We start from the raw sequence: 13,681 nt of genomic DNA on the forward strand, positions 1-13,681 counted from the left end.
TTATCTAGAAACCCAAAGTAGAATGCGTGTGTGTGTGTGTGTGTGTGTGTGTGTGTGTGTGTATAATATTACAATATAAAACCATAAAGGCCATGGGCATGGCCCCTGTGATAGAGCCACTGCAAAGCCATGGGTTCAATCCCTAGTACAGCAAAAAAATAAAATAGTGATCTGTGGTTTCTGTAAGTACAAAGTGATAATCTCAGCATCCAACAAGGATGCAATAATCGTGGATGTATTTATCTTTAAAAAATATCCCCTGTAAAATCCTAGATAGGCAGAGAGGAATATTACGGAAGTATTAGTCCCCAACACTGCCAATAGCCTGCACTACACATGGAAGAAACTGGAAACCCTGAGCAGCTTTCACCCAACTCTGCTTCAAGTGGCTGTGCCACCATTAACAGGCTAAATAGAGCAGCATTCTTCCAGTGAGTTTCTGAGGTTTATCCAGAAGTATATTGCCTACTGAGATGTATTGTAATTACTTTGCTTAGGGCTTTAGTAGCTAACCTCTTTGGATCTTCACAAACTCAGCACTCTAGGGGTAATTGTTTTTATGATCATAGATGAAACAGCAGTAAGCAAAGTTACAAAGGCAGTGGTTACTATCCTGGGCCTTTTGACACCCCTGAGTGTTTCTAGAGATCCCAAGAGGGATTATAAAATTCTCAAATCGATATTTACTTTGAATTCACTTTAATATATATATTTTTAAAGTGGCATATGGCACTTTGAGGGCAGGAAGAAAAAGTCACAAAGTCCACAAACATAAAGGGTGTCAGCTCAAAATGCTGGACATTTCTGCATTATTGGATCAACTCTCACAGTAAACATTTCTTAACAAAGGCATGTTGAATTTGGTCTCATTCATTACAGAGAAAAGGACTTTTGCTTGTTTGGTCACATCTTCATCACTTAGGAAATATTTAAAAATCATATTTACTTCTAATTCAACATGTCCACTTGTGCATTTCCAAAACAGCAGGCTTTTCAAAAGAATAAGAACTGTAAACACAAGAAACAAGTTTTTGACTTCCTACAGTCAGTTTCACAAATCCACATACTGTACATTCATAGGTGAGGTTCAGCCTGTCACCCATTTCTTTATTTGTATAATTACACAAGCATAATAAATACATCTGATCTGAAAGGTCACTTAAAAATGAGTCATGATAATTTACAGTACAGTACGATTCAGTTCAAGTGCAAAAATAACTATCTGCTTAGTTCTTTTTCTTTCACTTATTATAAGCTCTGTTTTGTGGTAAAGCTTGACTCCAAGTGTAGAATTTCTTCTCCCGGTTGTAGAACTGTTGTGGAGAAGCGCTCAGTTTACACTAATCCTGTCTAGTCAAAATGAGAATTTAAGATGAGTTGCTCAGTTCTGTCTTTACTCTTTCCTGTGCTCTTCCATGGCTATTATATACGATAGAACTGATCTTCATTCAGCTATAAAGCAGCAGTTCCCTTTCCACAGCCCTCCCTGAGGCTTCCTATTAACCTCCATTCTCATTTTTTTTAGCAGCAAACTTTGTGATTCACCAGCCACTTTGTATGGTGGTGGTAATGTACAGTTGTATACTCAAATCCTGATTCTCCAGTGTCTGACTCTTCTTGGGAAAGACCATACCAAGATTCATTCCTTTAGTCATTAGAAAGTCCTCCTTATTCCTATCCTTTCCATTCCTGGTTTCCTACTTACCACCTCACAAGCAAAACTGATTTACTATGTAATTTTTAAAAATTATATCCCTTCCCCCAGGCACTTAAATCTTATACTGTTCTTTGTAAATAGTACTGTTTAAGGGAACCCTTAGGAATTCAGTGGTTTTATTTGTTTTATTCCATCAGTTGAAAGCCCAAATCACCACAAAATAGTAAATGGTGATAGAGGCTAGTTATAATGTCAATATGCTGAGCAAAAACCTTGTCAATCAAGCCACAGGATTTTGAGTTTTTTTTAATATTCTCTCATTTTTGGTTATTCTTAAAATCCAACTTAAGTTTGAAATCTCAACTTAGCTTGCAGTAGTCAGTAACAGCTTTTTTGTTGTTGTTGCTCCAAGTTGACTGGTTTTATTACATAGCATACATATATAAAAATACATTTGCTAGAGATATGCAAATTTTATTGTGAAGTTTTTAACTTAAAAAAGCATATATACTGTTAATATGTATCTGGCTACTTTTTAAATATATCTTACACATTTTAAATGGTTCTTTTCAAGAGACACAAAATTACAGATGAACTCTTGTTTCTTCTGTTTGCATTAAGAACCCAATAATCAGAATAAATAATCAGAAGAGTTAAATTATACCAGTGTCCATCATGAAATCCTTTGGTTCCCTCCACTTAGTGTAAACTGTGGCTTCTACCCTTTCTGCACTGACACATTCTTTATAACAAACAAGAAACTTGGAGCCCTTGCTAAACACTGCTTCCCTTAACTCCAGTGGGACTATGGAAACTTCCCTTTTCCTGCCTACATGTACTGTATGTAGCTCACATGTGTGTTGTGTTTCCATGATAATGAGTTTAGATATTTAGAGGTGGATGAAGAGGCATGTTCTGGGTTGGGGGCTGCACTTTCTGGTGTCTCACAAGGAGGAGCCCAATTCCATGCAAGGTGAGAGATGAGCAGGCTGCTCTCAGTGTCCTCCTGCAGCAGTCGGAGATTGCTGCTCCTCATCTTCCTCCACGCCAGGGGCCACACTGGGGTCAGCAGGGCTGGTCTGCGGCTGAGTTGCTGCTTCGTCAGGGGATGGCTGGTTCCTAGGTGGGTCAGAGTGAGTTTCACGTGGGACATACTGGGCTCCACCAGTTGGAAAACTTTCCCGATTCTCACTGGTCCCCTGGAAGGAAAACAGATGCCCTAGGGTGAGAAAAAGCAAGAAAATCCAACCCACCTGTGCATTTAAGCAAGCTAGCAGACATGGGGAGATCGTCCTGAAGTGCTCATTTCAGGGACAAAGGAATACAGGAATAAGAACTGAATGGCTTACCTTTCATCTCCTTTCCTATGTGCAACTGCCAGAGCCGCATGGAAAACACAAACACTATAAGCAGACATATTTTGTGCATAAAGGAAAATTATTACAAAATGCCTGCCACTACTTGATAAACACAGGAAATATTTACTGCGCTGTTTTGCCCATCTTGCAAGTCATTGTGCAAGGGCCTTGGGACAAACTAAAATGCAGGCCACTTGCTAAGACCTCAAAATACAAGAGCCAGAAGTGACTCCATTGGTAAATAAAGGATTGATCCTCAGCCTTGGAGACAGCTAGAAAAAGAATGTCCTCTAATTTAACAGTCTTAATGTATTCTTGTGATTTCATAAGTCATATACGTTAAATAAGAACAGCAAGCAAGCACTTAGGTAACCAATGGGAATTAACTATGAGTATACACAGTCTAGTATATTTTTGTAAAACACCATATTGGTTTCACAAATCAAGAAATATGGTTTAAAAATGATTTCTTCTGAATTAGTGTTCACCATTTCCAATTGTTTAATACAAAGTTACTTTTTATTTTAAAGTCTTCCTCCCTCTCTCTTTCTCTTTTTAATTTTGGGTCCTCTAAAACTACTCAAGTATAAAGCTGACATGACCTGTCAAATTAAAGACAGAAAGGGGAAGTAGATTGATTCCTTTTGTGAAACACTCATAAAAATCACTCATTATCCAAAGTTGGGATATAGCTTTAGTTATACAATTCATCAATGTGGTTTGACATTACTCAGGGAGAACACCCCTCTAGGAACACTTGTTTTTTGGTTGAGGCTTCAACCAACTTCAAATATTCCACTGAATCAGGTGTTCCATCAGATCCAAACAGTGGCTGAGTTATTAGTTAATTCAAGAGATATTTATTGCATCCCTCCTATATATAATCTCCCACTGGAATTGTGGAATTACAGAGATGAAGAAATATGGCCTCCAAGAGCAAGAACCACACATTTTTGCTGCAGCTGGTACACATCAACACTGAAATTTAAAAGATGTGTACAGTGTGCTCATAACCTCACTTAGAAAATTATAACCCCTTTGTACAACCCCCTAATCATAATTTTTAAAAAGAGGTATGCAAGATTAAAATGATTTATTCCTTTCAAGAATTGTCAACACCTTTGTTAAACTTCCTGAACTCCATGAGACAAAATTTTCTCTCTATGGAACCTTGTAAACATTCCTAGAACATCGTTATTACAAACACAGTTATTTTTTGCATGTCTATTTTTCCCCTCCAGGCCTTCAATAAATCTTGATGAATGAAAAACAGCCTTATGAAGGTAGCATCTTAGCCCGGCCGAGGGTTACCTGTAAAGGCTGTATCTCAGAAGCGCGGTTGTCTCTGGTCAGTTGTATCAACTCTTTAACTTGGTAGAGTGCGTAGACAAAGGTCACCCAGGGAGAAGAGCTGACCCCCCAAGCTGGTTTGTTCACATCTTCTTGTTCTTCCTGGTGCTTGGTTTTCTTTGGGGGAAGCCTGGGTTCAGTGCGCGGCATGACATCTTCTGTCTGTTGCTGTACCAAGTCAATGGTTGCTATGGGAACAGGACTGGAGGGAACAGGAATCCTTTCCGCCAACATTGTCTTATCTGAGGAGAAAATGTTGATATTATTTTTCGAGTATTTTTGGCACACATTCATACAAAGGTTGAAACGAACAAAAGGCCCAGTGTGTGGTGATACACTCCTGTAATCCCATCTACTTGGGAGGCTGAAAGTGAGAAAAACTCAATACAATTAAGATCTTTCATAGAGGCTTCTGTAACAAGCAAGTTTTTCTCTTAACAAGAGCATTTCAGGTACTTGAGATCAGTGCTCCTGGGAGAACAGGACACCCAACAAAGACAAGTCCTATGATGGGACCAAATTGCAAGAACAAGACATTCTGCTGGTTGGCCTTTTCCATGAAAAAGCTGATGTAGCTTGTTGTCACCTACACAATATATTTGATATAACCTCCCTTTTGTATAGTGGGGGTTATTCTACTTTTGTTTCTGTCTTGGTGCCAGTCCTGGGACGTGAACTCAGGGCCTGAGTACTGTCCCTGAGCTTTATTTTGCTCAAGGCTAGTGCTCTACCACTTGAGTCGCAGCTCCACTTCTGGCTTTTTGGTCATTAATCAGAGATAAGTATATCATGGACTTTCCTGCCTGGGCTGGCTTTTCATCACAATCCTCAGATCTCTGCCTTCTGAGAAGCTAGGATTACAAGCGTGAGTCACACACACCAGGCTAATATGTGAGTTTTAATGAAGGCCATGCTTGGTTCAGAGGAAACTTGAAGTTTCAGGTTTAGGCTTTCTTTTTCAAGGGAAGGCAAAGGCAATGAATAATACCACTGTTATCCCTAGCAGTAAAATTACTATTATCTTAATATGTATATGACTTACATTTGAACCCCCTTCAGAATACTAGAGGAGTTTCTACCTTGCACTGAGAAATAAAACAAGAAACCAAGAAAACTTCAAGATACTATTTAATATAACTAATATTTTCCTCCAGCATTGTAGGTGGCTTTTCTCTAGCTGGTATGTGATCTCATTGGCATACATCAGAAAATCTCATTAAACAGGCCTGTTACACATAGTTACTACTTACAAGGATTTGGGGGTGGGAAGGGGATGGAAGGAGGGCTGTAGAATTCCCATAGTTGAGTCATTGAGAAAGAGTGGGAATTTACCTTCTTCCTCATCTGGCACCGCCAGCCACTGGATCAGGGCGAAGAGCAGGAGGATGACTAGGCAGGCCATGCCAATTCCTCGGAAGGTTGCAGCGGCCCCTTTGAAAACAAACAGAGCTCTCTGCAAAGTCATTCCAGGAAATACAGGCAGCCTTCATCTATAACTCAATGTTCTAAAGTTCTGGGCAAAGGAAGCACAGAGAAAAGTGCCTTCCATTAGCTCCAGATCATGGGGAAACAGATGGCAGGAGATTCTGGTGCTGGTTTTGGTTCTGAGGCTGATCAGTTTATAAAACTGTATGTATAACAGACTGTCCCTAAGTGCCTTCCATGATGACATGATACTCAATAGCACTTACACATCTAGAAGCAAACAGCCAGATTCAGCTGTAGTTGGAACAGCAGAGCTTACGTCATGATATAAATTCACAGAGCCCCTTGCACACAGATGACAGAGTAGTCAAGAACCCTGGAGCAGAATAATGTTGTTCCACCTTACTCAGTATTTCCAATAAAGGAGGTGTGATGGGGCAGGCTGTGTTACATAGGTGTAATGCGGTAAACAAGACTGATCAGTTACATTTTCCTGGATCAAAGCCTCCGGAAGGTATTGGATAGGAGTGATGAATTTTCTTTTCTTTCACATTTGTTGGGGATTATTAGGGCCTGGGAAAGACTGCCCTTCCACCAGCCTTGGGACAATAGAAGCCCCTCCCACCTTTTGACCTCCACCCCTTGGGAGGTGAACACGTGCGTGCCACCATGATGGGGTTGTCCCGCCCACAAAGGGAAGTTTCGTGATGTCACTTGATGAGCGTGACCCCTAGCCTATGACTGACCCTTTGGCCAGCCCCCTTTCTTTCCCGCCATTACTTCTATATAAGTGCCCTTCCATATTAAAGTCTTTGAGACGCTTTTCACCACCGCAGCGTGTCCCTGATGCCTTCCTTTTCGCCTCCGCCCTCGGTAACATGTGGGGGGCCTGGGGGGAGGGGAAGCTTCAGCAACCCGTCCTCTACTTAGCGTTTGCCCAGGTGAGCACGCCTTTGGCCTTCCGCTGGCGGAGGGCCAGGCTGGGTGCTCTTTCATAGAGTTTGTGGTTACCATTCTCCCCGTGGGGGGAGAAAGGGGGTGTCCGGAACCCCAACATAAATGGCGCCCGAACGGGGACCGAATTGTACGGCCGAGAAGTTCGGGGTACAGTATCCCCACAGATTTTGCTAAGTAGGGTTTTAGAGGAGGGTCCTGCCCATCCAGATGGGGCAGAAGCATGGAGACAAGACAGGCTCGCGGGACGCGGCGCCAGAGAGTTGCCCCGCCGTGGCGATTTGGCACCGGGCGGCGGAGGGAGCGGGGCGCGCTTCCCGCGGAAGCATGTCAGTGGAGCAGTGGGGCCGGAGCAAGAGGAATGCGACCCCGGGCTGGGGTCGGTTAGTTCTGCTCTGTGCGCCCCGGGCCAGACGGCGGTCCCGGCACCCGCAGCGGCGCTTGAGAAGCAGTGGGTGGCCGAGCGCCGGAGCGATTTGGCTTGCGCGGGCTGAGCTGAGTACACTGGGCTCTGCGCGGCCCGGGTTCGCGAGCTGCGTGCGCTGGGGCCCGCGTGGCACCAGGCGTCTTTTGCGGTAACATTTCGGCGGCCGAGCACGGCGTGGCGGAAGCGCGGTTCCGCCATGTGGGAAGCTGTGGCATGGCGGCGGCAGAGCGTTGGGGATGGCTGCTGCTTTGGCCAGACTTGTATTTACAATGGCTGGGCTGGAGCCAGTGCGGCCCCAGCCCGCGGATGGATTAAAAAAAAAAAAAAAAAAAAAAAAGCGTGGCGTGCAGTTTAGACCATGGGATGGTGTCCCAGTTGGGGTGCGTGGGCTGCTGCAGCCCGGCAAACTGCTTTATGCCCGCCGATGGTCGTTAAGCTCAGAAATTCGGGTGAGTTGGTTGAATCCTGATTTCTCTGACTTAACACACACGTGGAGCACAATGGGGCGCGCCATATTGGAGGCGGGGCCCCACCCATTCCCCCCAGGTGAGGGGCGTGCCCAGGCTCGCCTGGGCTGGCCGATTGCGCTGCAGCTGAGAGAGGCAAGCACCCCGCTGTGCTTGCCTGCACTTTTCTCTCTGTGTCAGCTGCAGACGGGGTTGGAGACAGGAAAGCCTCAAATTATAAACTAAAATGGAATATTGAAAGGAAAACAAAGAGTTTTGATACAGCAATAGGTAATTTGATTGAACTTCCATGTTTACCAGTTCAAGGAGATAAAATCAACTGGAGTTTTCTAGATGGATAAAAGGGTTTGCTTGTCCACTGTGATTTAAAAATTGTCATGTTGGGAGTGTGTAATTAACAGGTTTCCCTTTTGTTTTTTATTCAACCACGTGGTTCTATTATGGGCAAATTAATATCATTTGCCGCTGGAATTCCAGAAAATTTAAATGGCCAATCAAAGCAATTTTAAAGAGCGCTCAGGTATTTTTGTGTGTGTGTGTGTGTGTGTGCACGCGTATGGTTGTTGGTAAGATTTAAAAGCATAACAATAGGTTTCCATCCCGGTGTTCGATGGAGATAAAGGTGCCTATAAAAATTTCCATAAGGTTCAAATATGCAACATGTGGTAAAAGTTCACCAGTATGTTATTTTATATTCAGTGTGTTTCCATAAGGTTCAAATATGCAGCATGTAGTAAAAGCACAATGGTATAAAATCAGCATGTTATTTTATACTCAGTGTGTTAAAAGTTAAGTGTGCATGTAGCCTTAACAACTCTTTGGCATAAATTAAGATTTTACCTTCCCATTTTCTCTCCTGTGTTCTCATAAACTCTCAAGATCAAGAAATTGAGATTGCTTCATACAAATGTGACTATTAACCTCAGCTTTCCTGACCCAGGATTAATATACTGCTTTATAGGATACAGGTGGACAGATGCTAGCCGCATGGACGGTGGCAGCTCCTGGATATAGGAAGATGCCACCACAGTCTGTTCCCGAACTGCCTTGTTTCACTACTAATGATTCTTTGCTCTCTCTCCCATTGGAAGCTGCTCGAATGATTTATGAGCCTTGAGTAGGATGTGAATAGTTCCATCTTAACAGTTACTCCAGGTTAAATCACCATAGTTATGTTAGTGGTCACAGCTAGCCAGGTAAAATTTTGGGATTAAGAAAGTCTTAAAATTTTGGGATTAAGAAAGTCTTTGAATTTTGTGATTAAGAAAGTCTTTTCACCCTGCTTAAACCAGAAGGGCATCGATATACCAGAGCCAGAAGTGCTGAAAAATTTTGAACACCCTAACCAATCTATATAGAAATTTTGCAGGCAACCCAGAGCAAGATGTGAGCAAGAGATACCACTACAGCTTTGCCTCGAGTTCCCCATCGCATGGCATGGAACTTGCCAAATGGGGATGAGGGACGCAGCCACTTCCGAGACTGAGGATTCCACGATGCTTTAACCCTTTGCCCTTGGTTGTCATTTATCTGTGTTCTCTTTCACTTGCCAGTGGGATTCAATGGCGTGATTCAAGTTGATGGCATGTAAATCTCATGTTTTCTAAGTGTTATAGCCAAACCTTCACAAGCAGTTTTTGGTCAGTTCTCAACGGGTTACAAATGGATTATCTCTGTTGTGTTTTTTCCTTGTTGCTCAATTGGGAATAAAAAGGGCTTGTAGGACTATGACTCCCTGGATAGTTCAAAGCCAGCCCGGGCAAAAGGAAAAAATCTCTCCAAAATCCCACCTCCCAGTTAAACAGCAAAGAGCCAGATTGAGAGCTCAACCACAGAGAGCGAGCAAAAGGCTGAAGCAGCACCGTGACTCAAGTGGTAGAGCACTAGCCTTGAGCAAAAGTGCTCATGGACAGTGCTCAGGCCCCGAGTTCAAACGCGGATGGAAAAATGCAATTCCAGCCACAAACGTTCAAATTCCTGGGACTTAGCCAGTCCAGGAGACGGAAAGGTGGAGTGGAGTGAGAGGAGAATGGTGCCATATTATCCTAAAGGGAGATGCCTTGTTTCACCCTTTCAAAATGGATCAGAGCCGGGAAATCGAGAGAGATAATTCCTGTCCATTTTCTTCTTTTTTGCCAGTTGTATATAGGTGTATATATATATTTATTTATTTTGCCTCTGACTGGCTATGCCAAACCAGTTTTCTATCATTAACCACTTCTTTCAGTCGTTTCTCCTTACTCGTTCACTTTACAATTGGGTTTATGCTCCAAAAGGGAATTGTTCCTGGCTTATGCCCAGGGTGTATTCTATGCCATTCATGCCAACCAGCTCTGAGAACTTGTCGATACTTTGCCTGACCTTTTCAAAAGTGTCTTTTGACAGAATAACATCTCTTGCTGAGATCACCAATGGGGAATTTGCCGTTCACAGTCGTCACCCTAACACAGGCCTGAACCCTGGAGGCACCAACCTTGGAAACTTCTGGGTATGCCCAAAGACTCAGGGGGGGCTAGAGAAAACCATAGCGCTCTCTGGCCCTAGTGACCATACTCATGGTAATGATGGGGACTTTTTGCCAGCTACACCGGACTGCCAGGCTGACCAGGGGCCCTTGATTTACGTCGCCCCCTTGACAGCAGGAAGTAGCTACAGAAGACGAGACCTCCATCCATACTCCCTGCCTGGTGGCCGCCGGTGTCATAATTTAAAAAAAAAAAAAAAAAACAAAAGGGGGAGGTATTCCCCAGGATTAATTAAGGATTCCCTAGGATTAATTAAGGATTAGTTATGCTTATGTTAATTATCCAGAAATTTTAAATCATCCCGAATCAGTGTGGGATGGAGTACAGTATATGTGTTTTTCCAGATTGGAAAATTAAACCCAGAGCACCCACTCTGGAGAAATGTTTTCTTGTTTTCTCCAGGAAAAGGAGGACCATGTTGGACTTCTGCTCTCCCATGAAAATATGGAAAGTAGGACTGCCTACGGTAGGAGGCAACCAAGCTTCCTTTCCTTGTTTGCTTTCTAGATTCCTTCTTGAGCATCTCATGGCTCATGGAAAGTAGGACTGCCTACGGTAGGAAGCAACCAAGCTTCCTTTCCTTGTTTGCTTTCTAGATTCCTTCTTGAGCATCTCATGGCTCAATGTTTTGCTGTGGCAATACTGCCTACAGCGTCACACAAAGAAACCAAAGGAATTTTGCACCGTGCTTCTTCCTTTCCTCTCCCCCTGCTGCTAGACTTGGGGAGTCCCGTTGGAAAGAAAATAGGAGCTGAGGGTATTGACACTCAACCCCAATGTTTTATGATAGAAATGTTTAAAAGGGTAAATGCAAAGGTTTAACACCTTGGCTTCAATGTTTATATAAAAGAATGTTTTACTAATCACTTATGTTTGAGTTATCAGCTACTGTGAACTGCCGGGAATGCCAGAGTTTCAGCTTCTACCTCACCAACAAAAGAGGGCGGCTGTCTGCACCTTCCTGCACTTGGCAGAAACCAGCTGAGGATTCTGACTTCTGGACATAGCCAGATGGATGGACCCTTACCTACCCCTCACCCCAGTTTTGTGGAAGGGGCCCCACAGATCTTATGTCAGCATTTGCCTTATGCCCACACATGCCATGTGTTTACAGCATCCCCTGCTTATTGAAAAAAACAAAAAGGGGGAGATGTTGGGGATTATTAGGGCCTGGGAAAGACTGCCCTTCCACCAGCCTTGGGACAATAGAAGCCCCTCCCACCTTTTGACCTCCACCCCTTGGGAGGTGAACACGTGCGTGCCACCATGATGGGGTTGTCCCGCCCACAAAGGGAAGTTTCGTGATGTCACTTGATGAGCGTGACCCCTAGCCTATGACTGACCCTTTGGCCAGCCCCCTTTCTTTCCCGCCATTACTTCTATATAAGTGCCCTTCCATATTAAAGTCTTTGAGACGCTTTTCACCACCGCAGCGTGTCCCTGATGCCTTCCTTTTCGCCTCCGCCCTCGGTAACATGTGGGGGGCCTGGGGGGAGGGGAAGCTTCAGCAACCCGTCCTCTACTTAGCGTTTGCCCAGGTGAGCACGCCTTTGGCCTTCCGCTGGCGGAGGGCCAGGCTGGGTGCTCTTTCATAGAGTTTGTGGTTACCATTCTCCCCGTGGGGGGAGAAAGGGGGTGTCCGGAACCCCAACAACATTATTACCAGCAGGTGTGGAGTTTTGGAGTACCTTACTTGAAACCCAAAGCATGTGAGTATATTGTCTGTTGAGCTCCTGTGAGGCATCTGGACTGTCACAGGTTGTGCAGTTGTGAGTTAACTGTATGTTTATATTTTTTATTGGATGTAATCCTAAAACCTAAGTGTATGCTTTACAAATATGACTATCATGAAATCCAGAAAGAGAATAAGCATACTAGAGTTTTGTTTCTGTCAGCCATTAGTCATAATTTCAATGCCTATTAAGGTACCCAAAACCAAACATGTTTTTACCAAAGAAAAAAGAGAAAGCCATTCTTACCAAAGTAATTGACTAACACGCCTCCAATCATGGCACCACAGCCTCTCCCCAGACCCAGGTGAAGGCCCTGCAGGATGCCCTGGGCAGATGTCCTCAGCTCAGGGGGAACAGCAGCACTGAGGTAAGAAATGCATGCTGCCCAGATGGCCGCATGTGTCACTCCTGGGGAAGAATGAAAGCTCCTGAATGTCTGCTCAGAACTCCTAGGTACTTCTGACATGTGAACTATCCACCTAGGTACCCATTATAATACAGAATAGAATACAATCTGGTACTGGGGATCGAACCCAGGACATTGCACTTGCTAGGCAAGCTCTTTGCCACTGAGCTACATCCCAGCCCCATAATATATATTTTATGGCATAATATCTATAGCAAAATTTATCATCTTAGCCACTTAAAAACATACAGTTCAGTGCTATTAAGTACACTTACAATGTTGTGCAACCATCATCACTGACAAGAACAGCAATGAAGAATGAAAGACAGAGGGAGAATCCTCCAGGGTTTTAGGTTAGTATTAAAAAGTCATTAGCCACAGACTCCACACTGCTCTAGTCCCACCAATCTATCTTCTTTTCTCAGTTTTAGAATGGACTTATTTTTAGTATAGCAAGTTACAGTAGGGAGAAATACAAAAAGAGGAATATTTCCTGCTCCCCATGAAGGAAACAGGAGTTAAAGTCACCTAAGTAATCTTAAAGGTAAGACCTAAGTAGTAGAGTGCAATGCCTAGCAGATGCAAGGCTCTGAGTTCAATCCCCAGTACCACAAAAAGAAAAAAGAGGTAGTGCTGATTTTCTTTTCAAACTTTTATTAGTTTCAGTATTATTATTTAATAGTAGTTGTTATATAAAGTTCAAAAGTATCCCAAGAAAATTAATTTATACAAAACTAATTAGATTTAATAATAAAATTTAAATTTATGGATTAATGTTTAAGAAATTGTCTTATGATTAAAAATCACATTAAATGGTTATAGGTTAACTTGACTGATGACCATGAGCAATCAATTTACAAGCAGAGGAAGATGGGCCCATGCATATATGACTATAATATTAAAATACTTTTGTTTATAAATCAAATATGATTCTTGAAATTATTCTGTAAAGCATAAAGGCTGTACGTGCGCGCTTGAGTGCACACACACACACACACACACACACACACACAAAATAATAGGGCTCTCTCCCTTCCCTTCATCCCTCTATTTTTTCTTCAGAATTGGGTTTTCTAAAACTTTGAGTCTTCTAAGATAATTAAAGCATTTTCTGGCACAATGACTTTAGTCAGGATACTTCTAAGCTATTTTTAGAATATGTTGGCTGGCATTTGTGGCAGTTGTAAAAGATTCTTGCCAGTTGAATTTTTAGAGATTCCTTATTGTTTGGGGGACTGAGAAGGACAAACAGTAAATCATACAGTAAATTCTTTCCCCTCTGCTACTTTAAGCAGAAGAATGAAAACTACTCTGCTGGTATGCTCCAACATTTTCCAGGGAAGATGTAGGATTAAAATTAATTTCTGTGAAATAAATTA

At 43.0% G+C, this 13,681-nt stretch overlaps 1 protein-coding gene across 2 annotated transcripts in view; it reads right to left on the minus strand.

The window, feature by feature from the left end:
• Positions 1–682: 682 nt before the first annotated feature.
• Positions 683–13,681, minus strand: part of Mfsd6 (major facilitator superfamily domain containing 6) — a 68,936-nt gene continuing 55,937 nt past the window's right edge. For both annotated transcript variants that reach the window (XM_048345079.1, XM_048345078.1), the window contains exons 4-7: positions 12,143–12,304; positions 5,698–5,796; positions 4,327–4,607; positions 683–2,856 (exon numbers count right to left, since the gene is read on the minus strand). In XM_048345079.1, the coding sequence (XP_048201036.1) occupies positions 2,653–2,856; positions 4,327–4,607; positions 5,698–5,796; positions 12,143–12,304 (746 nt within the window). In that variant the 3' untranslated portion in view covers positions 683–2,652. The remainder of the gene's footprint in view (positions 2,857–4,326; positions 4,608–5,697; positions 5,797–12,142; positions 12,305–13,681) is intronic.

Source organism: Perognathus longimembris, chromosome 4 (assembly GCF_023159225.1).
Source record: "Perognathus longimembris pacificus isolate PPM17 chromosome 4, ASM2315922v1, whole genome shotgun sequence".
NCBI lineage: Eukaryota > Metazoa > Chordata > Mammalia > Rodentia > Heteromyidae > Perognathus > Perognathus longimembris.